The following is a 27975-nucleotide window of genomic DNA, read 5'->3' as shown; positions in this document are numbered from 1 at the left end:
AATGATTTACTATGGAAGTGGGGTCACCTTATTAACCCATCAAGTGCTATTGTCCTCATCAGTGGTGTAGCTAGGGGGTGGTTTTAGGGGTTTGAAATAATCAGCCATGAGCAAAAATCTCAATCCATCACCAGTATTTTTTGTCTTTAACCCTTTAAAGTACAAGGGAGCCCACAAATGCAATTCTGCTAACTTTCTTATTTTTGAAACGAGGTGCAAGAAACAGTGTTTAACATTTACTGCCAGGGTGGACCTGGTCATCCACTTGAGTCACTCACAGGTATTTTAAGAAGCACCTTAAGGGGTCATTCAAATGGGTCTCTATTACAACCCCAAGACTCGCTCGGCTTCAATACCACCCAATACAATAAGGCTGACCTGTGCAGGGAATGTGGCCTGACAGGCCAGGCAGGCAAAGAGAAATAAAACTCATAATACGTGAAACGTTACTTTGGGATTTATTCATGTTAGTTAGCTCTACAGACTCAGAGCCAGTTTTACAATCAAACATTGACCTGAAGACAAGAACGCTGTTGACGATAGCTCATACTGCACATAAATGACCGCTTCAAATGTGTAAAAATAAACAGACTGTAAAAATGAAACTGACTGCAATGTGTCTAAAAAAAAAAAAAAAAATTAAAAAAAAAAAAAAATCACCAGAAGTCAAAGGTCTAACATTTCATTTCAGCCCACTCTTACGTTTTTATTTCAAGACTCCCCAAACGTTAACTCTACAATAACATTTTCAATAATCAACTATACATACGTCAGAAAAATAATCACATAAAAACAGCCAGCACGACGAGGCAAGGAGCTGTAAAGTCTTCCGTTTGAGCTAACGAGAGTAAACAAAATCCATTTTAAATGTAACCGCTGATCGGACTTTGTTAAAAGCTTTTAAGAACTGATTTTTTTTTTTTAAAGATACATTGATTTAAAAACAAACACTAAATACAGAATAGGTTTGTGAGACTAAACTTGCATTTACGTTGGTACAATCTTTACAGTAAGGCGGCTCAAAGCTGTACATTTGAAACTGCCTTTGGGGCTTCACATATAGTTCAAGCACTGCAGGGTGACGTTCTCGCAGAGCTCTGAGGCATTACAGCACATACTCTGAACAGGGTGCAGCACCACTCAGCCAACACTGTATCATTGTGTCAAACTACAACAGCTGTTTACCTTCTGCACTTTAGTGATTATTTAGTAAAACCAAATCCATGCAAACTGCAGTAATTGCAGCTGTACATACTATGAAGGGAATACAAACCTTACTTCTGGTTATTACTAGCATGATCTCAAATAAAATAAAACAGAAAAGAAACTTAATTGCCAAAAGGATATTCTCCCTCAGCGAGTTTTAGGAGAGGTTTATTTCCTGCAGACAGCCAACGTCTGAAATATTGAAATGCCCCTGTAAGATTTAGACTGATCTGTGGCTATATAATGCTATACAAGTACCACTTCACTACTGATTTTGATTTGCCGTAAAACAGAAGGAGATTGTACTATAAAGGGTGAGTATTGGCTTTCTTTCATATTTCAGGCACTCTGTCATTAATCATGACCAGCCTGACAATATTACATTGAATTAATACTACAGCACTGATAGAGGGGTGCTACCTGATGTTGGCAGAAGCCAGGTGTTGTTTCAATGTGTTTTTTAACATGGCATTTTTCTGTTTATCAGTTATAATTCTACTGTGTTAAATACATCATAAATCACCATTATAATCAAATTTAACTCAATGAACTAATTTCTTGCACGTTTTTGTATTGTCAGGGCAAGCCGCTTTTACAGAAGCGGATGGTGAAACTACAGTAAGAAAAGCGAAGGAAAACTGTCACATTTTTCTCAAACAGAAATGAAATCTTGTAAAGCTGAAGCCTTGCCTTCAGCACTGTTTCATCGTGTATCTGTGTTGTACAGAGAAACTACAGCAACTGAACTGCTTTGTTCAATTGTTGCAGAAGGGCGTCCTTACACAGATATATGCATGCCTGGGTATTTTCAAGAACCATATGCAATCTACAGTAGCTGGGTTGGGGAGGAAACTTTTAGATCATAAATGAAAGCAGAAATACTGATATCCAAATACCTGTCTGCCACTACACTCGACTGCCCAATACTTAGCTGGCGATGGCTTGGGTGTGTGTGTTGGCACTAGTAAAAAAAAAAAAAAAAACTACTTTCTTGGTGACCTGCCATCTGAGATGTATGGAGCTAGTGTGGGAGGGTGTGGGTGGGGAGACCTGCTTAAATGAATAATCCTTTAACACCATCATCTTTTTCATCTTGTGCTTGGTTAATAAATGGGGTTTTCTATTTTCATACTATTCAGTTGTATTGATTTGACCGCGGTTTAGAGCAGTAATCCCGCCCGGGCCTCCGAGGCTGTCAGGAGTGGGGAGCGCAGGTCTCCCAGGCGGCTCCTTCCTACTCCGGTCTCAGTCTGACCACTCGTTATCCTCGAACTCGGAGTCATCGTCAGAGTCGCTGTACTCCACGGCGATTCGTCTGGACAGGATCGTGGCCACGTCGTTCCCCACCGGCTCCCTCTTAGCCTCCTGCTCCCGCTGCTCCTGCCCCTTCTTCAGCTGGATTCCTGAGAGGAGAGACCGGGTCAGAGGAGCTCCTAGCCTTACAGGGACGGAAACACGACTCCCATTGCAGAGCAGATTGGTCCATTCCTGGTTTCACTAGGAGTTTAATTAGACACATCTGAGCTTGTTATCTATAAGCTGTGACTGATCAAGCTCATAGTAAAACCTGGAATGCGTGAAATTGCTATGTAATAGGAGTCTTATTGCAATCACTGTAGAAGTGTTTTTTCAGATATATATACATAAAAAATGCAACTTAGACCCAGCAGGGCATTTCACTGCAGAAGTCTATAGTGTTTGCAATAGAGGGGGTTTAACATGAACAACCTTAAGAGGGCATGGTAACTAGAATCCTTGTTTATGATGCGTACAAGCAGGATTTTCTTTCAGTTTTGTCTATCTTCCTGTTTCACAGCCTCAATTTAATTTGTGAAACAGCACTGCCCCCTGGTGGCTGTTAGGCTGTTATGGTGTCCTTATCATGCAATTTAACTGTGTTACATGACTTCAAATGCAGTGTAATAAAGATATTTTAGTTACTGTGCATGCTGCAGATCAGTTTCAGCTGCACAGACACAGGCAGTGGGTGGCTGCTTAGTTCAAAGAGACACAGTGTCTTGATGGAGCTAAAACCACCTTAGTTAAAGATAAACAAACTGATAAACCAACCATGCCTGGTTTCTGATGTGCTTCAAATCAAGCCCCCCATCACCGCACCTCTCCTAATTCTTCTATGTTCTAAGCTGAATAAATACAGAACCTTCAACCTGTCTTTGTAGCTCATTCCTTGAAGCCCTGGAATGCGTCTGTTTGCTCTTCGTTGGGTCTCACCAGTGTGTTATACAACCTCATCATAACCTCTTTGATTTGTACTACACACTTTCAGCGATGTACCCGAACACTGCCTGGTTGCTGACTCACCCATGCGGATGGCTGCGAGCAGGTCGCTCCGCGCGTCGCTGGCGGGTTGCTGGCTGCTTGCTTCGTGCCTCTTCCCCTCGTGCAGGGGGGAGGAGGTCTGGGTAAAGCTGGGCGGGGGGAGAGGGGGTGGTCCTGGAGGGGGTGGAGCCACCACCATGGGTCCGGGAGGCGGGGGAGGAGGCGGGGCGTACCCGCTGGGGGGAGGTGCCGGCACTTGCATGGGGCTGACGAAGGCGGTCTGTGCGGACGGGATGAGGGGGGCGGGAGGGGGAGGGGGCGGCCCGGCGGTGCCATAGTATTCCATCATCTGAGCCGCTGACATGCTGGAGGACACAGGAGAGCAACGGGTTAGGAGCTGCATTAAACGATACCCAGAACACCGCAGCAATAAACAACTTCCTGCAAACGCCTTCCGATAGCCTTTTACTGCAGCGGCATTCATGTATCAACAGGAGACAAATCAGCTGCCATGTGCAGCAATGCAAGCCTGTATGTGACAAACAACTGAGTCGTATCTTAAGGTAATGGTCTGGTTAAAGCGTGGCGTAATGATCGAAGTGGTCTTCTTCTAAACAGCCATCACTTATCTTGTAGGGTGTCTGCCTTGCCCTAAAGAAGTGGGAGTCTGGGACACAGAGGTTCTACCAGCTAACTTCTCAAGGTCTTAAATACTTCACTGTTGATCGTGTTGCACGGTCCAGTTCATATGCATAAGAGTGCACAAACCAAGCAGTCTACTGTCTAAATTCAGAGGGACGCTGGCAATACAAGATCATTCACACAAAACTGGGCTAAACTTTATGTTCGTTTCGACTTAGAAATGTACTTTTTTCGCATGAAATTTATTTCATGAAGTTGTTCAAAGGACCGAAAATGTAAATGAAAAAAAAAAAATGGTATTATCCGCTGAAAGATGCTAATCTCTCTGTTTTGATGATAATTAATGCAAAATAGCCATAACCTGAGGATACGCCAATTCACTGGAGAAACCATCAAATAAGCAGAGAACCTGCTGCAAACTTCAACGAGGAGCGCTAATTAGAACACAGTTCACATTGAAACCGAGATCAAACATGAGTCGACCCTTAGCCCAATAAACACTCTCAATTTATTCATGCAGTGTAACTGTGTTACGTGACTTCAAATGCAGTGTAATCAAGCTATTTTAGTTTTGTTCTGGGCACGCTGCTAGACTCCTGGTTGTTACATAACCCAGATCCAATTGAGCTCCTCGGAGGGGCCGTGCTGTGATCTCTGAGCCACGGATTTTATTATCAATAGTGACAAAACTGGTGGAGCTCCTTGAAATGTCTTGTGGTGGTTCTATTCGATTCCCATGTACAGACAGGGGCCGCTGCCAAAAACAAAATAATGTTCAGGTGTTAATGTAGTGAAACGGAATGAAGTATGCGAGATAGGGGTCCGGCAGGGATAACATAAATGGGTACGTTAAGAATTTGTTTAATTATTATATAAAACAGTGGAAGTAAAAAAATAAATAAATAAATAGACTTTAGAACATAATAGAATTCACGAACGAGAGGAGGCCATTCAACCCATTGCTGCTCGTCCAGTTCCCAGAAGCTCATTGAAAACTTCAAGTCAGGTCTTGAAGGATCAGGTGATTCAGCATCACCAATATGGCTCAGTAACCCTTGGTAACCCACTCCATCCCCTCACCACTCTCTGTGTGAAGACATGTCTCCTTCCCTCTGTCTCCTGAGCCTCCTCTTCATTTCTACCCTGGTTTCTGCACCCTGTCAACATGGCTCGGTAACCCTTGGTAACCCACTCCATCCCCTCACCACTCTCTGTGTGAAGACATGTCTCCTTCCCCCTGGTTTCTGCACCTTGTCAACTCCTTCTAAGATGTTAAATCCCCAGGCCCTCCCTATCCCTTCTTCGTTCTAAATTAAGTACCTACCCGTAGTCAGCAGGCGGGGGTGGCAGGGCTGCATGGAGGGTCCCGTCAGGGTTGGGAGGGGGGGGAGGAGGGGGTTGCTGGGGCCGGCTCAGGGTCCCCTGTCTGTACCCTGCAGCCGAGGGCCGGTAGTCGTGCTCCAGGACCTGGTTGGCATTCATCAGGTGCTGCTGGCTCTCCCCGGTCAGGTAGGAGGCTGCCAGGACTGCCATAGCCGCCTGCTGCTGCTGCTGAAGGTGGTGAAGGTGGGCAGAGTGGCTCGGAGTGGCAGGGTAGGAGAAATCAGTGAGATCCGACCCATGAGACCTGCGGGGGGAGTGGGGCAGGAGAGAGAGGGAGAAACAGAACAGTACAGATCAGGCTTGAGTCACAGTAAACAGAGACTGAAAAGACACAGGGCCATTTATAAACCATTGGAAAAATCATAATGGCAAGATCATGATAGCCTTTGCTTAGCAGAGTGATTGGTGCTCCTGCCAAAGTGGACAGGAGCTCATTCAGCATGCAGTCCCTGGGACAGGGTGCAAACTTTCGTGTTAACCTATTTTGTAGCAGCACTTGTTTTCATTCACTTCCATATTCTACAGTATAAATGCACATAACTATTCCATCAACAACAGTATTCTCTTTATTTCCATATTTAAATGTGTTTATTTGATAAATGTCCAATAGTGTTAGCTGTTGGATATGACCTGGACCCAGCAAAGGGGCTTTGATTTAAAATGCTTACATTTCCATGTGAGAATGTGGATGGAATGCAGTAAAACGAGGGCTTTGATTGGTGGCCATTTCAATTCTTCAATGTGGTTTAACTGATGCTGGTGTGTGTAAAGCCTGCATCTCTATGTTCAGTCTCATAGAGGCTGGGGCTTAAGAAGGAGCTCCAGTGGGTTGCTGTCCAATCAAACTGATTTTAGATGTTTTTTGTGTGCTATGCTGAGCCCGCTGGGAGTTGAAAACTAACCTAACTGGAGCGGTTTTGTTAGCCCTGCGCCCTTCTGTAAGATTGAATGGATTAATGAGCCAAGCCCCATAGTGCGGAGGATAACTCATAGTACACGGAGGGTGTTTCCTTGTTTGAATTCAGCCCAACAGAGAGTTCATGAAAAAGCCAAGCTCCCTTACAATGCCAACGAAGCACAGCAGGGGGAGCCAGAGACGCCATGGCACGCCCCTGCTGTAATAAAAAGGCTTGTTTATGAGTGTGTTGTAGTGACATGCAAACACAACATGCAGAGAAACTGGAGAACAGCCCAGACAAACAAACAGAGCACTGTGCGGACAGAGAGCGTGGAAGCGCACGTATCAGTACTCTATTATTATTACTGTTATCATTGTTGAGATAGAGAAGCAAGGCTGAGGCCAGGAACGGAGGAGAAGTAAGAATAAATCAGAACGCAAACCCGTCTGTGGCGCTCCCCTGGAGCTCCAGTTTCTTGGCCTCACTCATGAACTCTCTGCCCATTTTCATTCGCTCCCACTCGTCCTTTCTGGTGCGCACTTTGCGCACGTTTACTTGCAGATTCCGGGTCAGGTTCAACTTGTGCCTCTCTCTCTGGGGTACAAGGGCAGACATTATTGAAACAATAAAAGAATGTGCATGTGTGTGAATATCAGCAACGCTTTAAAGCAAGCAGGCAGACAGGCTGGAAGAAACAGAGCTCAAAGAGCACGGAGCGTGAAAACGACAGCCAGCGCGAGGAGTTTCAGCACACGTGTGTCCTACAATCTGCTGTGTAGGGTTTTAGTCTCACTCAGTATTGACCTGCGATTGTTAAGTTTCCTTAACTGTTATCACCTGCAGCTCCAAGTAAATTCAGAAAAGACTAACCTACGGCAACGAATTATACTGAAAAATAAATACAAATGGGCATCGGATATTCACAGCAGACTATTAGATTAATTTACTGGTCTGTAGTGGAGTTCTCTTTCCTATACTACTACAGTGCTCTGCAGTGTTGAGTGGAGTTCTCTTTCTCAGACCTGTACACAGGGCTTCAGTGTCAAAGAGTTTAATGCTACCAGGTTTTAAGATGTCGAGTCCTCCCGGAAGACTCTTATTCACTGCAGCCTCTACCAGTGCATTCTTAAACTTTTTCTAAGTGGGTGAAAGGTTTCATACGACTCTTACAAGGTACATATTTTGTGTTCATTTCCTGCCACCACACAGGGTTCCCCTTATGGTAAGTTTGCAGTTAGGGTTAAAGACATGCAGCCAAAATATCCTGCTTCCATATAAAAACTTGGCAAGACTCATGATGTGTGACCCCGAGGGAAGGAGTCACGGTGCGAGTCAGCCTGTCTGGCTGCCAGCTAGACTCAAGCTGCTAACGAGACACACGCCACCTCATCTCTCCTGACCTGGAACGGGGAAATGAACTGTAGAGATTTCAGAACTAGTTAGAAATGGCTCTGGGTGTTTTTAAGAAGGCTTCTGCCCAGTCGTGCATGTTTTTTTTTTTTTTTTTTAAAGTGGATAACACTTTGCATTGTCCCATTGAGCTCTGCACTCTCGATTGTTCTCAAGAGCATTGTTCCTTTGGAACAACTTCCAAAACTTATAATAAAAGTAGTTTCGCCCAACGCTTGCACACGTGAGTTTTGTAACATTCAAGTTGTAACGATTTTGCGAACCCCAACCTGACAACATTGCAGCACACGCTGCAGCTGAGACACGTGACCAGAACCTGGTATCAGTGTGCTTGTATTGCAGGTCTGCACTGGGTGTTTTCAGTCTCAGCCTGGTATCACTGTGCTTGTATTGCAGGTCTGCACTGGGTGTTTTCAGTCTCAGCCTGGTATCACTGTGCTTGTATTGCAGGTCTGCACTGGGTGTTTTCAGTCTCAGCCTGGTATCACTGTGCTTGTATTGCAGGTCTGCACTGGGTGTTTTTAGTCTCAGCCTGGTATCACTGTGCTTGTATTGCAGGTCTGCACTGCGTGTTTTCAGTCTCAGCCTGGTATCACTGTGCTTGTATTGCAGGTCTGCACTGCGTGTTTTCAGTCTCAGTCTCAGCCTGGTGTTTTGGATGAACTGTATCACAGGACAGCTCATGACAGAGTGTTTTAATTGTATCAGTCTTGCTGTCCTTGATTCCCATTCTTTTCCCTGGCCCTGCCTTACATTCACAATCAAGGTCAGGGACATACTGAAATACTGCAGTGCAAAAACAACCTTCATGTTCATACCTGTCCACGCTATTGCTACCCATTCTTTAAAAAGTCGCATTTTCTCTCCATTTGAAAGACACTGTGTATTTATGTGTGTCTAGAATAAGGATTGCAATGTTAAAAAAATGGTGAGAATCAACAGTGGGCAGCCAAAGTATAAGATACCGTATATAATTTAAACATGATTTCCTTCACAATTGTATCTGCCATAATTATTTTTTTTATATTGTGTACATATGTGACAGACCACTGCTTTACAGTATTAAGAAAAGCGCTGTGTGTGTCTCAGTGTGAGTGAGTGTGTGTGTGTGTGTGAGTGAATGGGAGTGAGTGTGAGTGAGTGAGTGTGTGTCTCTCAGTGTGAGTGAGTGTGTGTGTGTGTGTGTGTGTGAGTGAGAGTGTGTCTCTCAGTGTGTGTGTGTCTCTCAGTGTGAGTACGTGTGTGTGTGTGTGTGTGTCTCTCAGTGTGAGTGAGTGTGTGTAAGTGACAGTGAGTGTGTGAGTAAGTGTGTGTGTGTGTGTGCACAAGTGTGCTGTTAATTGTAACTCCAGGCCCAGGGAGCAGCCTTTGTCCCAGCTCTCCGTGGAGACTGGCTGTGTGGAGGGGACCCAGTGCAGACTGGCGAAGCAGACACACACACAGACCTATTATCTGGGGAAAGAGATCCCTCTGAAGACGCGCCCTGGTAGATGTTTTGAGACAGCCTGTTGTCAGGTCTGAGCTCTTTGTCGTACGCCATCATATTCCACTCCTGCCGCCTGTTCCGGGCTTTCCGAACATTCTTCACCTCCCGGGAGGTGCCGGTGCCAGTGCTGGAGCCGTCTACGCGCTTCTGCTCCTGAGCGGAGGAGGAGAGGGAGAGGGAGAGGGAGAGGGCGGGGGAGACAGAGAGAGGGAGAGAGAGAGAGAGAGAGAGAGAGAGAGAGAGAGAGAGAGAGAGAGAGAGAGAAAGAGAGAAAGAGGGAGAGAGAAAGAGAAAGAGAGACAGAGAGAGAGAGAGAGAGAGAAAGAGAGACAGAGAGAGAGAGAGAGAAAGAGAAAGAGAGACAGAGAGAGAGAGGGAGAGAGAAAGAGAGGGAACATGCCGAGATGAAAAAAAAAGCAAGTGGTCGAAACTGCTGTTAGTGTAAAGAAATACATGCAAAAAGGGGCTCAAATTTTGGTTTTAAATCTGATTTTAAATAACCAGTTTCTTTTTTTGGGGAGGGACATATATCTGTCTATCTATCTATACATAAATCTATCTCTCTATCTATCTATGAAAGCTTGTATTAATACAAAGGGTTAGATTTAATGAGAAATGCCTGCCCTGCTTTATGACTCCCTGTTTCCTTGTTCTGTGGCTCTGTTCAATCATATTACCTGCATTTAATATATATTACAACACTTAGAAAATGTTATAGCAAAGTATGGCAAATGTGTATTGCAATAGTGTGATTATCGCTAATCATAATCTATAACCTGTAACATAATTAGTAACATGTTAGCGGATTCTATATTACTACTTATAACAGATACCTAGACTAAAGTGTTAACCACCTGCTTGCTTATTTTAAAGCTTTTCTCAAGAGGCCACCATAGTAACTTTATATAATCGAACAATGCGATTTCCAGGGAACTCTTTACTAGGAATGCAAGCGAAGACAATGAGAAGGCTCTTAGTGATACTACGCTACATGCTGTCACACCCAGGTCTGTCTCTGATAACAACAGCAACGGCTAATTAAAAACTCTGCTCATGCCACATGCAGGCGCTCATGGAATTAGTTTACTGTGAGAAGTTAAAGACCAAGCGATGATCAGAGAAGCACAGGGGCAGAGCAGCACAGGGGCAGAGCAGCACAGGGGCAGAGCAGTGCTGAAGAGGAGCAGAGCGCTCGTTTCTTTCCTTTACCTTCTGCCTCCTCTTCTCCTTCCTCTTGTCCTCAGTGTCTTGCAGCATCTTCTCCTTCCAGAGGTCAAAGAAGTACGACGGGTCCGTGTAGAACTTGAGCCCATCTTTCTTGTCATCTCTGAAATAGAAAAGGGCACGCTATCAGCAGTGTGCAAAATGCTACAAGTTGAAAGTTGACGGTGCCATGCTTTGGGTCCCAGCATCGGATTCCGTCACCCTGCTGTTGCTGGGCTCGTGCTGAGCCATGCTGACGGAGCGCACACACACACACACACACACACACACACACACACACCTGTAAGGAGACAGGATGTTGAGGGGCGGGGGCTTGTCGCTCTGGTTGTAGATCTCCACCACAGGGTTGGGAATGCTGTTCTTTGACACAGCCTGCTGGTCCTGGGTCCTGGAGCTCTTGAAAGCTTTCCTCATGTTGATGTCCTGGAGGGAGACTGAGACACAAACGACAAAACAAACAGATTTGACTTTGGACAATAAAGTCAGCACAGCGCAGTCAAACTATCATACAACAGCTTTGGACTAAAAAAGCATGCTGATAGTCCACAGGCAGGAACTGAAGTTTATAAATACAATAACCTGATCATAACCAAAATGTACATCTCCCTCACTTAACATTCTTTGTAAAAGCACCATACAAAGGGAATAATGCAGAAGTCATAAAATAAAGAGTACTGTATTTTACATGTAGTTTGTCAAAAGGAGGTCAATGAATCACCCCAGGAGGACAAACCCTGCTGGAGTTAAAGAACGGTGGTATTAAGATCCTCCACTGTTTAGATCATTAAAATAGAACGTATCAGATACTATTATTATTTCAAAGGGCTTGATAGAAAGTAAGACGCACATGGCCAGCTCATGCTTCAGGGAACATCTTGAGTTTCATACACTGTAGTTAATAGTTGTCTGGAGCAGTACGCTAATAATGCAAGCCTCTTGAAATAACAGTGTCTGCCATGTAGGGTTAAACACACAATACACCACAGAGGGGTCAAACCTCCTCCTGGTTGTTTTTTACCTTTTGAATTGCAGCACAGACTCTGCGCTGTCCTTCTGAAAGCATTTTGCTGAAGAATGAAATAAACTAGGAGGGGCTCCTGTTGAATGCATTGGTGCTGTTTTTTTTTTTTTTATTCTAAAAGGTCAAATGGAAAAGCAATCTTCTGCTTGACTGGCTCAGACCAGAGAAGCAAAACAGCACCAAGCATTAAACAGCACCCAAAAAAATTCATTTCCAGGTCTGGTGGCTTTCTGTTTGCGAAACGCGATTAAGGGTTAGTGAACTTATCGTTTCATAAAGCCATCAGCTGTGCAGTAATACTGCTTACTTTCATTATAGCAGGTGCTTGTAAATACTGAAAAGAAACAGACACATTCTGATGGTATTCATAAAGCCTTCTTGTAGCATTTCTACACATCTTACCCCTGATGAGTGCTTTATAGAGGCGTGGATGTTATTATGCACATTACACTTGTCTTGATGGCCAGCGATGACAGCCACCAAATCACTTTTGCACACTTTCCTTGCCTTTTTTCTATTAAAGTATAATTTATTAAACATACCTTAGATCCTCATTCTTCCCTAGAAAGTGCTCAACAACGAAGGGCAAACAAAAAAACAAATTTAACTTTTGTCCCCCTTTTTTGTTTTTTTTCTGTGAACATAACTTCCACTTCAATTACTCTCTCCAGTCGACTACAGTGCAGTTCTAACATTGCCTGCGAGTAACGATGTCTGCATGCTTACAGACCTCCCTGTTTAAACAGTCTCACAGCGTGGCTCGCATGTTTACTAAGCTGCGTGTAATATCATGCGATTGTGCATCCAGCTGTGTCATCTGCAGAGGGGGTCCCAAGAGGGCCTGACTGAACTTCAAGGAGCCCTCGCTTCCCGAACCCTAATATTCCTTCTGTGATGTGTGAATATGTATTAAATATATGCACTAGCTTTGGATACAACAAATGTCTCTTCTTCATGCTAGGAGTGAAGAGGAATTTCCCGTATGGAAAGCTTGTGTATGTATTTCATACAGGGCTATTAAACAAAGCGGTCACTTGTCTTGATTGGTCATTATTATTATTATTATTATTTATTTCTTAGCAGACGCCCTTATCCAGGGCGACTTACAATTGTTACAATTGTACCTTGCTCAAGGGTACAACAGCAGTGTCCCCCACTGGGGATTGAACCCACAACCCTCCGGTCAAGAGTCCAGAGCCCTAACCACTACTCCACACTGCTGCCCATTGAAAATGAAAGGCCAGTCTGTTCCTCAGCATTACCCGTTATCTGGACCCTGCTTGATGATACATACGATGGCTCCTGATTTCATCAATACATACAATAACATTTAATTTATTTTAGATCAATCTTTAATGGATTCGACCCCGTTTTTGTTCTATCCAAATCTGAGATGCCCATTCAGAATGTGGTGGTGCGTACAGACCGGCCCCCTCCCATTGCGCTGTCAAGCCTGTATGCCAGTAATGACTTGCTGAGCGGTGCGCTGCAGTCACGTCGCAGGAAAGACGACTGAAACACACAGCAGCTGATAATCTCAGGGCACGAATGGATGCCTCCCCAATGGGACTCACCTTCCTCCACGGTGGAGTCCAGCTGGGTCACTTTCACAGCCAGCCGGTCCACGCGGTCCTGGAGAGAGTTGGCTCGCAGGTAGAAGGTATTGGCCTCATTGAACAGCTCCCCGAATATATCTTCGGCATGCTTGCCTGGGAGAAAAGAGATCGATATATTGCAGCTAAAGATAGTTATGGACTCCTGATAGAATGGTTTAGAATTTGTTGTATAATGCTCATTCTGCTTCACCTTGTATTTATATTTTACCACCTCAATCTTTAATACCTTACGAAAGTAATGTTGTGGTCCAATCAATTCTGTTGTCCATTGATTGGCACTCAACTGTAAAGCTGAGGGGGGTCTTTTTTGTTTTGAAAGCAACACGTTATGAATGGATTTAATCGAATACCTGCTGATAAACACAGCATCAAGTATGAATAACGAGTATTCGGCACATCCCTACTAGACTGTACCCCCCTTGCCAGGGATACACATTCCCTGCTAGCCCTTGGCACCTCAAAACAGCACAGGTTTTACATGTATTTAGTTTCTCCCTGTACCACCACCCCTGGTATTCGGTCATTTTCATGATATCATTGCCCTGCACATGAAGAGTGGGTTCTGTGTGTAAAAGGTGTGTACATTTATTGTAATTAATTATTGTAAATAATTAAATGAAGTACCTGATCGCCTGTGGGGCGTATCAATTCTTGCCTGTCAGCAAGCAGCAAACACACACCCAGACGGGTACCCTGCCACAAGCATTAATATTGTAATTCAAGTTTGTTTGATTTAATCACATGCAGAGTGTCCGAGATGCAAGAGTGCTGGGCTTGGTACCTGTGTCAGGGCTGGGCTTGGTTTATTTCCACCTGTGTGGCTCCTTTCCTATTGTTTTGTGATCTGTGTTAATCCACACTGTTAAAGAGCAGGGGCTTTTCTGGTAGCAGACAGCAGCCTGCAGCACAGATTGTAATGACTTACCACATAAGGTCTGCACTGTATTAGCCTACAAGGTCTGAGCTACAATCCCACAAACAATAAAAAAAGACTCCACATGGCTTTTAAGTGAAAGGGTGAAAGACGTGCTCAGACCTCTTACCGTCAAGGCAACAGCAGAGTGAACTGATTAAAGATCTACACAAATCAGCTGCCTCTAAAGCAATAGATCATGCACAGTGCACCCCCCACTTCCCAACTGAGGGTAATCAATATGACTGACCTCCCCTTCGACAACCACAATAGAATCTTTACTTAATAAGGCAGCTCTGTGCTTGCAATGGGTAACTCTCAGCTGGTTTGGGTTTGGTGTTCTCAGTATTGATGGCGAAGGCTGAAGGTTGATGAAGACACAGATAACAGAATTAGCATCCTCACAATAAGAAGACACCTGCATACTCTTACACAGGGTCATGTTAGTTTATATAAGCCTCTCCTCTCTACCTCCCCCCAAAAAGGAAAAGGTCAAAGAGCTCACCATGTAAATGACTATCACAATTTCATCGACATGAGAAATGCAAGACAATTGACGAACGAGAGGAGGCCGTTCCGCACACCAGTGCTCGTGCAGCTCCGAGTAGCTGACTGATCCCAACATTTTGTCAAGTCAGGTCTTAATCCAGTGACTCATCATTACCAACAGGGCTAGGTAACCTGTTATATAAGATCACCACTGAACTAAGTTTCTTTCTCTTTAATTTCCAACAGTGTCCTCTGGTCCTGGTTTCTGTGCTACGCTTAAAGAATTGGTTAACTCCTTTTAAGATTTTAAAGACTTCAGTCAAGCCCCCGCTGGCACAGACCATGTGCATCATGGAATACTTCATTACCTCATCTAATCTTCCATAGCTCCTAATCTCCCATGACGGGACGGGACGGGGGGGGGGGGGGGCAGTGGTGACAATATTTCGCTGGGGGTGCTGCTGCTGCAGTGGCTCCACCTTCCTTCCAGACGCTGCATGATTGTCAGCGAGATCGCGGAGTAAGCACTCACGCCGGTCTGTGACCCTGACTCAATCTGCATGATCTACCTAGGCTTAGGGAGAAGGTGTTAAGACTGCTAACGAAACGGGAGAGCAGTGTACAAAACCACACAGTCAGTCACACCAGGGGAAACGAGCTGGGAGTAGGGAGGGGTCAGGAGACGTCGTTTTTACAGTATACCAGGGAATCGGAAGAGCAATTAAACACGCAGACATCTGCTCCCTGCTCCTGGGTATAATGACTGATCCAACGCTGGAATCCCCCCCGGCCAGCAGGGAAATCAGCAGAGAGGCGCCACCTGGACACTTCATCAATGGAGTGCAGGCTTTCAGTTCTGTCTATATATATATATATATATATATATATAGACACACACACACACACGAATATCCGTGTGAAGGGTGCTGTGCTACACAAGCTCATATCCGCTCCACAAGATGTCAGAGCTCCCTCACTGACAGCTCTCATCTCCACTGGAATGGATATCTGCTTGTATCTTATACAGCATCCTATGCAAGGTTTTCTATATTATGCAGAGTAAAATAAGAATAATTACAACGGTAAATCTTAATCTGGTACATAATATTGAATTACATACCGCTTTGTATTTTTCCCCATATACTTAACGAAAATGATTACATGATGTTAAATAAAGATCTAAATTATGTTCATATAGTTTTCTTTTTTTAAATGATGTTTCAATCCAAAAATTCTAGGTGATACAAAAGGTACATCAATATCAGGATCAACTATATATATGCATATATATTATATATATATAAAAGCACTTTAGAATTCTTATTATACAGTATAATGATAAATTTTGCCGCACAGCACTGTCTAATTATTGAATGCTCTTGTTCTGTCTGAGTTTCAAAACATGCAAAATCAATAGGACACGTGCATATTCCAGACAAGCACAGAAAGGCACAGCCCCCCCCCCGCCCCCCCGCCGCCCCCCCCCCCGCTGTAGGGAGCACAGTCCCTGTCAGACTGCTTTAAAAGAACAGGGCGGAGCGACAGGGTTAGGAACGCAATGGTCTTCACCTGTAGGGCAGCCAATCTTACACTAGGTGTTGACTAGAAACACCTTACAGTGTAGCATAGACAAAATACATTCACAATGCTAGCTGTTTATATTTTATAGGTTAACTAGACTGAAATGACCGGAATTCATTTTGTTCACTGATTCTTGCATTCTAATCCGCCCTAACGATTGGGGTCTGGTTGTCATGGTAAATCTGATGTTCCGGTCTCCTGGGATACTATGGAATGAAGGTTCTGAGGTCACTGGAGCCTTGAGCATTCCTCCCCCCCCCCCCCCCCCCCCCCGCCAACACTCGGCTCTCGGAATTCATTTTTGTATTTGGATAGAAGGCTCAAGCTGCTGAAATGTACACTTACTGCATTTACTAACACTGTAAGACTTGAAATACTGCAAGCAAGACATTTTCATCAATCTGGATTTAATATAAAATCTAATTACTATACTGTTTATATACAGTGTAGCCATTTTTTGTTGTTGCTGCAAATACAGTAGTGTACAAATTTATAAAAAAAATAAATAAATAAACAACTCAAGATTTGTCATTTATATCCTTTATATATCTACCTGCATGTAAACCTCTGGGTGTGAGAATTTCAATCTCCTGTCAGTAATCAGTGATATAGAAACAATAGGCACTCATGTGTGAAAATGTTAGACCACTTTGTGCTTTAATTAGGCATCTTAAACAACTTCTGAAAAGTCTCATGCATTTTACCATGTGTGGCTGTGTGTTCATTTTCTCTTACTATTTGAAATTGCATGTGTGGTCTATTAAAGTCATCAATTAAATCAGACAATCACTAATTTGCCTATTGACGTTTCCATTTTCTGTTACTGTGGTTTGATTTCATCTGCACTACAGAAGCAATGGGGTGTTCTAATACATGTGCACACTGCTGTCTGTCTGCAGTGGGACATCCATAAAAGGAAGTTGCTACAGACCTTTACTGTTTTTCCAGTATTAGTAATTGCTTTTGAGATGGTGTAATATACTGCAAAATCTTTTCTTTAAAGCTTTCTTCGATATAGCTTAAGATGCAGGATGATTCTTTTTTATGTATAGTGTTAAACACTATATCCAGTTAGGCATTAAAATGATAATCTTTTAAGTTTGTGAAAAGGATTGTTAAGAACACTTGTTTCCATTTGTGATTAACAGAATATATTCTCCCAGTGTTGTACTACAGTACCGAAGCCCTAAATAAGGAGAACGCGTTTCTGCAGATTGAATTAATATAGTTCCTGAAACCTTTCTGAATTAAAACAGAGAATGCATGTCCACTGAGCGCGTGCGACCCTACTGCCCTTCATCTGCTATGACCCGGTTATCGACCCGTACTGGATTCACAAATGACCCCAGGAAGCAAACACGAGTGCACAACTGCAGCGGATCGGAGAGATGAGGCACAGCTTGTTGGACTGTGCATGGCATGGCCCACCAGCAGCAGGCAGGGAAAGCTGTCCTTGAACCGCCTGTCTGCTCCTGTTTACACTGAACACTAATCTTGTGAAAAGCAGCCAGGAAGGGAAATGCAGACTCCTGTTTTTATCCCTCGGGACAGAATTTCCATCACAAAGCTAGATATTTCAATCTCACATTTCAACACAGATCTCTGGCTTCCTGAACTCAACATTGCTGCAGTATGTGTGTGAGTGTGTGTGTGTGTGTGTGTGTGTGTACGTGTACGTACTACATATGTACGAGCGTATGGATGTGTGCGAGTGTGCATGTGTGCGTATGTAATGGATAGATAGCTCTGTATATCCTCCGAGTGAGACACTGAAGTACTTGTGCTAATGAGTGTTTCATCACACTTGAATACAAGATTCTCTAGATGTGAGTAAAACTGGAGAGCGAGACAAAGACAGACAGACTCCATATACCCCAGATTGTGATACACTCCATAACTTGAGCTAAATAATATCCCTAGCAAGTTTCACCACAACTAGATATGTTATTATTAATAATACATTAATAATTAACTAAATATGTGGTTCTCTAGACATATAAAAATACGACAAAAAAATCTGTACAGTGTGACAGACAGACAAAATCCATTAACCCCTCATATTCCAACACCCTCAAATCACGAGTTTAACCCTTTAGGGTACAAGGGACATATGTGTCAGACACAACAAAACAAAAAATGGATGCTAACTTTCTTATGTTGCAATGAGGTGCACGAAACAGGGTTGAAAATGTACTAACAGGTTGGATCTGGTCATCCAAATGGTCAGTTTCCTCCTCTTGATACTCTCAAATGTATTTTAAGAAGACAAGACATCGTCTGAACAGCAAGTGCTCGATTCCCTGTGTACCGTACGGGGTTAAAGACACAAGTTATGTCCTTAGCACACTGCAACTGGACCAGCAATTCCTGTGACGTACAGATGGACATTCCCGGGGGGGGAGTCCAATAAGAATAAGATGGTGTGTAATCTGTGAAGAGCAAGCTCACTTACTCAGGATGCTGAGCTGCCGGATGATGGCAGACAGCGTGTTGTTGGTAACGCACTCCAGCTCGCTGGTGATGCCCTCCGGCAGAGCGCCGCGGCACAGGTGCCTGGGTTCGATGTTCCTCTTAACAAGTGGCATGATTTCTTCTTAAAGCATCACACCTCCTGCAGGCACAGAAAAGCAGATGGGTTAATGGACAGGTAAACCCTCATTCAGACTGCATGACTTCAGATTCCAGAACTCAAGGGGAGTTCTGAAGGATGCGTTCACTCACACTGAACTGTAGGACCAGCCTTTATTTTTTATCTTGGGTTTGTGAAGTGAAGGCAGTGGATGCTCTCACTCTAATACAGCATTGACTTATCACATTATATACACATACCCTTTTAAAATGCACACAGCTACAAACAGTTATCTTTTACCTATTCCTTACCTTTTAATTTATCTGTATTTTTGAATATGCATCATTTTACATTAATGCACAAGAACATTTATTTATTTCTGCATTCATCCTTCCTTTAATTGGTTTATAATGTTTGAAGTCAGTGGTTCTGAGTTGTGCTGCTCCCATACTGAGTTTGAATCCCTTTTCTTTGTATCAGAATACACCTGGCATTATTTCTGCCTGCAGAATCCTAGTGACCGAGTACTTCTAAACAGTACTCCATATTTGTTTTAAATGTTTTGATTGTTAAGATTATCATTAAAATGCAAATAATGTTTCACTTATTTTCAAATTCTCATGCATGGTGGTTTAAACCTCAACAATTACTGGTAACCTCTGGAGTACTGCAGAGATGAATTCCCCTTAATGACAGTCGCGTATCATGAACAGCACTGTATGCCCACGCGCTGGAACTAAGATACTCTGTTTCATCAGCAATCTTCACAACACAGAATTCTTTGCAAGACGTGACGTTCCATTTTTTGATATCCGAGATTGCATTGAATGAATTGCAGGTGTTTGCACCAGGGTTCTTTCTATTGATTTACATGCATCTTGTTTTAGGGTTACACTGCATAGAGCCTTTAGGGTTAGGGTTAGGGTTACACATGGAATAAAGACTTGGGCTGGACTTGACTGGAGTGCATCTTGAGGACCCCAGTAGTGCACCACTGGACTAGTTCTCTTCTAACCCAGCAAGTTAAAACAGTTAAAATGTACCAGAATGCATTGTGTCTTTTCACTGAACTCGGGTAGACTTATCAATGTGGGTTCAGGAGGAATGTGGGAGAACCCGGATCAGCTCGGACTGGCGGTCAATCTGTGCCCATGGAGACAAGGTACAGGACTGGGTGCAGGACCTCTAGCCCTGTTCACAAGCACTAGCTTGTTGATTTATCTTCACACCACACCGACACAGGCTTGCTTTACCTGATGTGTGTGTGTGCGTGCGTGCGTGTGTCAGTGTGCGTGCAAGTGTGTGTGCGTGCGCATGCATGTGTGTGTCTGCGTGCGCGGGTGTGTGTGTCAGTCAGTGTGTGTGCATGTGCATGTCAGTGCATGTGTGTGTGTGCGTGCAGGTGAGTGTGTGGGGGGGGGGGGGTAGGGCAGTCTTTCCAAACCCCACAGCCAATAGATTATGGTATTAACAAAAGAAGATGCTGACCTGCTAATCCCGTCCTTATTGCACTGGGTGGCAGTGCTGTAAACAGGGGGCATGACCGCACTGCAACAGTCCTCCCTTCCAGAGATAGACAAACACACACACACACAGCACATGAGGAGGAGGAGGAGGAGGAGGAAGAGGAGGAGGAGAGGGGGCGCCTTCCTGCTCAGGAGGCCAACTTGAAATGTTCTCCACCAGAGTCAGCCCATAAAATACCATGAACTGGGGTCATGGTCATGGTCATGCTTCAGAGTTTGGTATTTTGAACCGTGTAGAATTACAATGTCACAGGCAACATTCGACCTACAATTTCATTGTCCTGCTCCTTCCTAGAATGCAGGTGTGCCAGGGTCCGTTCTGTGAAACCTGGTAACGAAAGGGGCCGTGTCAAGTGTACCTCTGATTTTGCAAGCTAAGTTAAAGCCACCAAAATCCAAATCCTCAATTGTGAACAATGCCCAAATCTAACCCAGTATCTTATCCCACTGCAAGCCCGGATCAGCCTAGCTATGTATAAAGAATTATTTATAATAAAGCATTGGTACAAATGAGAAGCTAGCAAGTCCAACTGTAGACTGTAACTCTGGGAAGAAGCAACACTTCACTGATGTGTACTCCTTGTGAAAGAAGTTCTTGTGAAACAGAAGAAACAGAAAGGAGGAGGAGGAGGAGGAGGAGGAGGAGGAGGAATGACAAGCATCTCTAAAATCAAGGCTGTTTTTCCCCGAAGCTTTCAAGTACAGCAATATTGTTTTACTGTAGAGTCTGTGGTTTCAGGTTACAGGACCCCACTGCTAACAGGATGGGATACAATCTCTCCTTTCTGCCATTAGGAAATGGATTTATGAGATCTCATTACCAATAACACGCTTTATCCCACTCGTATTTATGTTGTGCAAATACTGGGTTACAGACTGTGGAAGATATGACTCTCATGCAATACTGGGTTACAGACTGGAAGATAGGACTCTGATGGAATACTGGGTACAGTACCAGGTCCCTGACCGCCTTGTAATGCCCCTGTTTAAATCACATTAATACTTTTCTCACAACCTGCTTTAAATCCCTGTAATTCCAATCCAACGCTGCTGCAGACAAGCGCATAAGTGAGGGACACAGCACCGCTGGGGGCAGGGTCTCCAGGCCGACTCATGCATTTCTAACCAGTCTCAGTCCTGCAATGTGGAATCTCACTCAATTTCCACTTAATCTCTGTGTCTGTATCAGTCAATAAACCCCTGTTGAAAGCAGTGGTGTAGTGCTTCATCTGAAGGGACCAGAATGCCACTAATATATTGATTTTCTTAAACAAGAATTATACGAATTTGCATTTTATTTATAAAATATATAACTTCTAGTAACACATATAATAAGCAATGCATTTCTCTCATTTCTACGAGTATTTCCACAAAGTGTCCTTCTCCATCTTGGCAGAATGCTTTACTTTAAGTTTTGGCAAAGCCCAGAGGATTCCACTGTTGCTGTCGTCTTCGTCAGCATTTTTATCCATCATAAAGAAGCAGTTTGCAATAGAAGTCGCTAATGCTCTTTTTATTCCATCAAGAGGACTACTGACTGAATCAGACAGGTGTGCGGGAGATGCGAGTCATGTGACTTTTTTGGGTGAACATCGAGGGATATTTCACTCAACTACCCACATTAATACAGATTTAAAGCCAGGGAAAAAATACACGGCCAAGCTTTGCAGTGGAATACCTGCCGTCTTCGTTGCTCGGTTTTCGTCCAGCTCAGCCAATTGGTTTGATAAAGAACAAGCCTTGAACGCAGCGCTGTCACACAATCCACAACATAAAAAGGAGATCAGTGGTTTTGTCATTTTTTGTTTGGAAAATCAATAGCTCTGGCTTTCTTTTTCCCTTTTCAGATTCAAAATATATAGTATTCCCTGTTGCCTGAGATGCTCCATTTCATATTACAGAAGGTACTGTGATTTATGTTGCATCTTTGGTGAAAGCATCAAACTAATAGTTCTTTCCCACTAAGCATGCACAGATGTTAAAACACTGGGTGAAATTCACTCAGCCACTAACTCAAAAGTGTCATTAGCATTGTTAATTTCTTTTTCTTAAAAGAGAAATATCCCCATTGAAGTTACAAAACTTGAAATATGTACTGAAGAAGTCTCATGCATTCGGACACAAGCCGTTTCTTTCTTCTTTTGAAACATCAAAGAGCGTATTTATTCTCTATCGGAACAGTGTGAACGACACTTCTGTAACACAGGGGATTGTGGGTAGCTGTGAAACCCTGGCCTGGGTGTGGTGGGGCTTGTGGCAGTGGGATAAACACAGTGCTGAACGGGGGCGCTCTGCAGACACACCACTCTCTATCTGCTCTACCGTCTGTACAGCAAGGCCATGAGAAACATTTCCAGATGCTCATCCCAGCAATTCAAAGAGATAGCGAGGTCACGCCCCAAACAGGAGACTGGGACAGAGCCTAATCCTGCTGGTTATTTTCTGGATAGCTGGAAGCTGCTGTCTGCCTGCTTCCTGTTTACAAAGGGTCTTCTCAGCATGGAGCCCCATTCACACCCATTCCATGAAGCACCCAGGAGCCTCCTTCCACTGGCTCTGTTTATTAATGAACAGCTTCCCCTGTTAAAAACAAGTGTGTGCTGTGCGCTAATGCACACCTCTCTGCAGGACTGTTTGAGAGAATGGAGCGTCTCATCATATACTGTAGCTCCCAGCGCGTTGTTTGAGTTTATGACCCAAACGAGGTCCATAGCTTCATATATACACAATAGTACTGACACAAAGACTCAATCACATTGAGAGGGAGACCCATCTTCCTTTGACTACTGTAGATCACTTACTGAACTCACTTTTGATCTGGATCCAGGATTATTTTATAATCTCACCTGCTGCTGAATGGGATCAGCCTGCAGTAGATGATCTAGTTTTGATTAGCTTTACCTTGTTGGTCGTGGAATCTTTCAGATAACTAAAAAGGCTTTGCACCTGTAGAATAAAATGAAGAAGTGTGTAAACCCTGTAAAAGCACAGGAGGATTGCCATGCAAACTTCAGATAGCTGCACAGTACCAGTGACGGACAGCTGCTATTGTAGCCCCAGCACAGAGAGCAGGGTGCGGAGCTGCGAACGTCAATCAGCTCTGCTTGGTCAGCACCAGAGGAGCAGTGCACAATCACTGGCACACAGGACTGCAGCAAACCAGAGCCACACAATCAACAAGCAGCTGCTGGACCAGGAAAGCCTGGCATTCTTTCAGCATTCCCGTGGCAACCCACGGCTCTGGCCAGCTCTAGGGGACAGATCAGCTCTTTGGTTTTGTTTTTTTTGTTATGCTCAGCAGAATCGCACAGTGTAGAGTTCGATGTGCGCCTTAGTCAGGATGAGGTGGACAGGAGCCAGGATTCTCAAAGGATCCATTCTCGTCACAGCTCCCACACACCCCTTCCTCCAGCACCAAATGCCATTGGTTACATGTTACTGTAACAACATACGGTGCACCTCTGCAAATACTAATGTGAGCTACTCACAACGAGGAAGCTGATCATTAACCCATTAAGTACCAAATTATTTTGTCTTTGAAAAAAATCAGAACACAAGCTGTATTTATGTATTGTGATACAGTCTAAATCAATATTGCATCTCAGAAAAAAATATAAATCCTTAGTTTTGGCTACAAACTGCTGCATCCTATTCTGAGCACAGTCAAGTTAGACGAGCCCGTAATCAATTTAGTGAAATCTCACTCCGTCTATGAAGCTCAACACACAGAAAATGGAGCTTTATGATCACTGAAGGGCTATATTTACAGAATTAACAGTTACATTTAGCCTTTACTTAGAGTAAGTTATCATTACAATAGTTAGAGACATTTTAAATAAAAGGCAGAGGCCAGTTAAAACTATTCCAAAAAACTACAAAGTAACAGGATTCCGAAAAATATAGCGTTTGCTACAACTGTTTAAATAACGTACCTGTCATTTTTCTTTTCATTGTTAACATCCTGACAACTTTTTACATATATAACTTTAAAGTCTGTTTCAAAGCTCTTTTCAAAATGTCTGCTGTAGTGCACTGATAGTGTCGGGATTATTGCCCACATTGTCAAACAGGTAACACAGCAATATTATTATTATTATTATTTGTTTATTTAGCAGGCGCCTTTAGGGTGACTAGGGTGTGTGAACTATGCATCAGCTGCAGAGTCACTTACAATTACGTCTCACCCGAAATACGGAGTACAAGGAGGTTAATTGACTTGCTCAGGGTCACACAATGAGTCAGTGGCTGAGGTGGGATTTGAACCGGGGACCTCCTGGTTACAAGCCGTTCTCTTTAACCACTGGACCACAAAGCCTCCTATACCAATCCGCAATACCGATCCATGATGTGGTACGGAACAGAAAAGCCAGAGTTTTTGTTATTTTTTATTTATTTTACTGCTCTTCCTGCAGTGATTTAGAGCACACATCTCAAACCCTAGTGCACTAGAGCAGACATTGTAATGGGTTAAGATGTACAACCCTGTATTTATGTAAAACACATGCAAACAAACCAGCTGACAGACCGGTTTCCCTATGTTAGGAAGTTACAATAATGTTAGGAAGCAGGCTACAGAGCTATTTTTATGCCATTTGTGCGAACAGTTGATCATTTAAACCATCGTTTAATTACAATTTTACTTTTGTATTTATTTCAAATGGCATTTTCCTTTTACAAATGCAATTAAAAGTACAGTGTTGAGTCACAATACAAATGACAGCATTCCCTGCATTGAAAGAAGCTGCAGTAACTCAATGCAAGATTCATGAGGCTGATCATCACAGTTAAACAAGCCTTCACTTCTAAACCATTAACGTGGAATGCTGTCTTAAAAAACAAAACAAAAAGACTTCAAACATAAAACTCTGAAAAGATGTCCTTCCCATATATCGCCTAGGTGCACCACAGGTTTGTATTGAAAAAGGTTTTTTGTTTTTACGTACACATAAGGTTTAAAGGATTAAAAATAATTTATTTCATGAGGTTTCAGACAAAAGCCCGTCTGCATCTGTGGAAAGTAAGTAAACTCAGTGCAGTCAACTTGTTATTGTTCAAGAATTCTGTGGATGATGTCATGAATATGTCAGAATAGAACGTTACATTAGATTTTGCTGAGTTTAGGTGGGTTAGACTTTTTAAAGATTACAGCCATGACCTTGAGGGTAGTAGGGATGGGCACTCAAACGATAAAAAAGACTGTGTTTGAGACATTTTTGGAAAGTCTGACTAGAGGTCTCAGGGTGTTGACCTTGTTCATTGTGCCAAGTGTAGCAAAGAAGTCGAATACAGGAAACTCTGGTTTGATTAGCGGTTGGAAAAACACAAATTGTCTCTCCACGGCCTTATCAAATTTGTGGCCAGTTTCCCTCAGTTTGAGTTACAAGGGAGTCTTTCAATCGGATTGTCTCCGAGATTTGAAAAAATAAATAAATAAAACAATGAAGAACAAAGAAGGGCTAAAGATAAAAAAAATTAAAAACAATCTCAAAAGGTTCCAAAGTAAAGACAATTAGTGAGACCAGGGAGCCAGTGAAGGACCGCAATACATATCCAGAGAATCAGGAGGAGAGGAAAAGCAACCTCAGTCTGTATGTGAAGAAAGCCTTTCAGAATTCAAAGGGAATTCTAAACATCACTAGAATTCAATCTCCATGGAGATTCTGGAGTACAATAACACACTCATTCAGCAGTCCATGACCTGAATGGGTACATCATACAGTACCATCTATTTCCGAGAGAACAGCTTCAGAAAAGACTTCTCTGGGCTGCCTGTAGGGATAGTGGTGGGGAAGCATGTCAGTGTTGCACAGGCTTCAGCGCTTACAAAGGTACCAGGAAATGTTCCTGTCAGGACAACTGACGAAGTAAAAAAAACGCTATTCACTACAAAACATGAACTACTTTAGATGTGCAATGACTGCAGTATAGGATACTGACCTTAAGGTTAGGGTTTCGGTGTAGGGAGAGGATTATTCAGGAGTATGCTAGCCAATCAGAGTGCAGTGTCCTGACAGGAGAATTTCGTGTTACCTTTGTAAGGACAGACGCAATGCTTCAACTACGGGCTTCTGTGCACAGCGCAACGATATGCTTCCCCTCTCCACGATCAGCAATTTTTTCTGGAGCAGTTAGTAAGCCTGGGAAAAGCTATTATAAGCAGCTACACAATATAATCATATATGGTAGAACAACAGGCCATTAAACACATTGGACATGTACTGATATGATGGGATCTAGCGATTAACCAGCCCATAGGCACAAAAATCCTACTTGTCATAATTTAGACTTCAGTTTTTTTTCTGAAAGACCATCACGGTTCAAGCGTCAAAAACCCTTTTTGAAATCCGCTTTCTTTATAACAATAACTTATAAAAACACATTCTTAATATAAAACTACTCATTCCCCTTTCTCTAAAGGCCAACAGAATATACATATCTATCTGGTATTAAATGGCTGGCTGGAGTCTTTTACGAGTTTTCTACTAGCAGAAATAAAATTCCCCCCAATAAATTCTATCGGTTCCAGTCACTCCGTTAGAGTTTACCGCAGTGAACTCACTGCATACGCAACAATTTACCGGCAATACAGACGCAATGTTGTGCAGAAAGATTGACACAAAACAAACCTAAGACAAACATTTGAATAGCCATGACCACATGTCCTGTATAAATGAACAGGTTATTTACTTGTGTTACTTTTTAACTCCAGGACAGTGCTCGCAATATCGGGGGGCTCGGGGAGGGGGTCCTTGGTACTTCAGAATTTAAATGCGTTTCGGTCCGAAACAAACATTAAACGCACCCCGAGTTACTGTATCGTCTCCCAAATTCACGCTGTCCAGCACCAGCGGCTGTTGCTGCGGAGTTGTTCAATGTGTCGAATTGAAAATTGACTGGAGACCATATTGGCTGCACAAGTCGTAGTAGCTAGCACGAGTTTATACTGTATGTGCATTACAATATATATATATATATATATATATATATATATATATATATATATATATATATATATATATATATATATATATATATAATGTATCAGGCTATTAATTATTAATACGCAAACCAAAGACAGGAGCTCTGTAGCAACCAATCTTAAATTAAACAGGTAGTAATTTATACATATATCGGAGTGAAGTGTTTTGTCGCTTTCCACACAGTAAAACATGTAGTCGCCTACTCAACTTTGTTTCCTTGATGAATTCTGTACGAGACAATGCAGCGAGCGCATGGGATGCAGTCAATAACACTGACTGGCGCTGCACGGAATAAAACATTAATGATTAAGACACAAAACGTTGTTATCAATAATGCTAAAAAACAAAGCAAAATCAAAAACAGTATGTGCGTGCGTTTGTGGGACCTCGTTTAAAAAAAAAAAAAAAAGAAAAACAAACCCTACTGACGTGCTAAATAAATAGCGGATCGGACTGAAGTTAATTTATATAGGGAATGTATTGAAGCCTAGTAGGAACCACGTGACTCGCTGTAAGCCAACACGTACACAGTCTGGTGGAGAAAGATATACAAATATACATACAAAGTATTTGTAGACTGCAAAAACATGTGAAATAACCTTACCGTCAATGAATGTTTCGAGATAATCCTCCTGCGCTCGCCGCTTTGCATTATCCCACGGTCTCCATCGCCAACACGAAACAATCCGACGTGCGGGCGTGGCGCGCTCGCTGATGGACACCAACACCGGCCAATCGAAAGCCGGGAGC

The 27975-nt window shown here is 43.1% G+C and overlaps 1 protein-coding gene across 3 annotated transcripts; it reads right to left on the bottom strand.

The window, feature by feature from the left end:
• Positions 1-442: 442 nt before the first annotated feature.
• On the bottom strand, positions 443-27975 carry LOC117406101 (actin-binding protein WASF3-like). 3 transcript variants are annotated; one of them, XM_034922977.2, is made up of 9 exons: positions 27830-27975; positions 18603-18761; positions 13126-13260; positions 10811-10964; positions 10516-10633; positions 9266-9459; positions 5453-5755; positions 3529-3851; positions 443-2609 (listed from the first exon to the last, which is right to left on the bottom strand). In XM_034922977.2, exons 2-9 carry the CDS (start codon positions 18733-18735, stop codon positions 2452-2454), a joined length of 1518 nt encoding a protein of 505 aa, XP_034778868.2. In that variant the 5' UTR covers positions 18736-18761; positions 27830-27975; the 3' UTR covers positions 443-2451. The 3 variants fall into 3 exon arrangements, with proteins under 3 accessions (XP_034778868.2, XP_034778869.2, XP_034778870.2); XM_034922978.2 differs by having other exon boundaries at positions 9266-9453; XM_034922979.2 differs by lacking the exon at positions 9266-9459 and adding an exon at positions 6853-7004.

This window comes from Acipenser ruthenus, chromosome 8 (assembly GCF_902713425.1).
Source record: "Acipenser ruthenus chromosome 8, fAciRut3.2 maternal haplotype, whole genome shotgun sequence".
In the NCBI taxonomy this organism is placed as follows: Eukaryota; Metazoa; Chordata; class Actinopteri; order Acipenseriformes; family Acipenseridae; genus Acipenser; species Acipenser ruthenus.
Note: the sequence above shows the minus strand (reverse complement) of the source record. Positions and strands in the feature narration are given on the sequence as shown.

Bases quoted from the DNA above. Each gene is read 5' to 3' on its own strand.
- LOC117406101 (XM_034922977.2), bottom strand. From the start codon at position 18,735: ATGCCACTTGTTAAGAGGAACATCGAACCCAGGCACCTGTGCCGCGGC. The intron at 3,852-5,452 runs GTAGGTACTTAA...TGTGTCCTCCAG, and splicing joins CCCCCGCCTGCTGACTACGG to CATGTCAGCGGCTCAGATGA. The intron at 2,610-3,528 runs GTGAGTCAGCAA...CTCTCCTCTCAG, and splicing joins GCTCGCAGCCATCCGCATGG to GAATCCAGCTGAAGAAGGGG.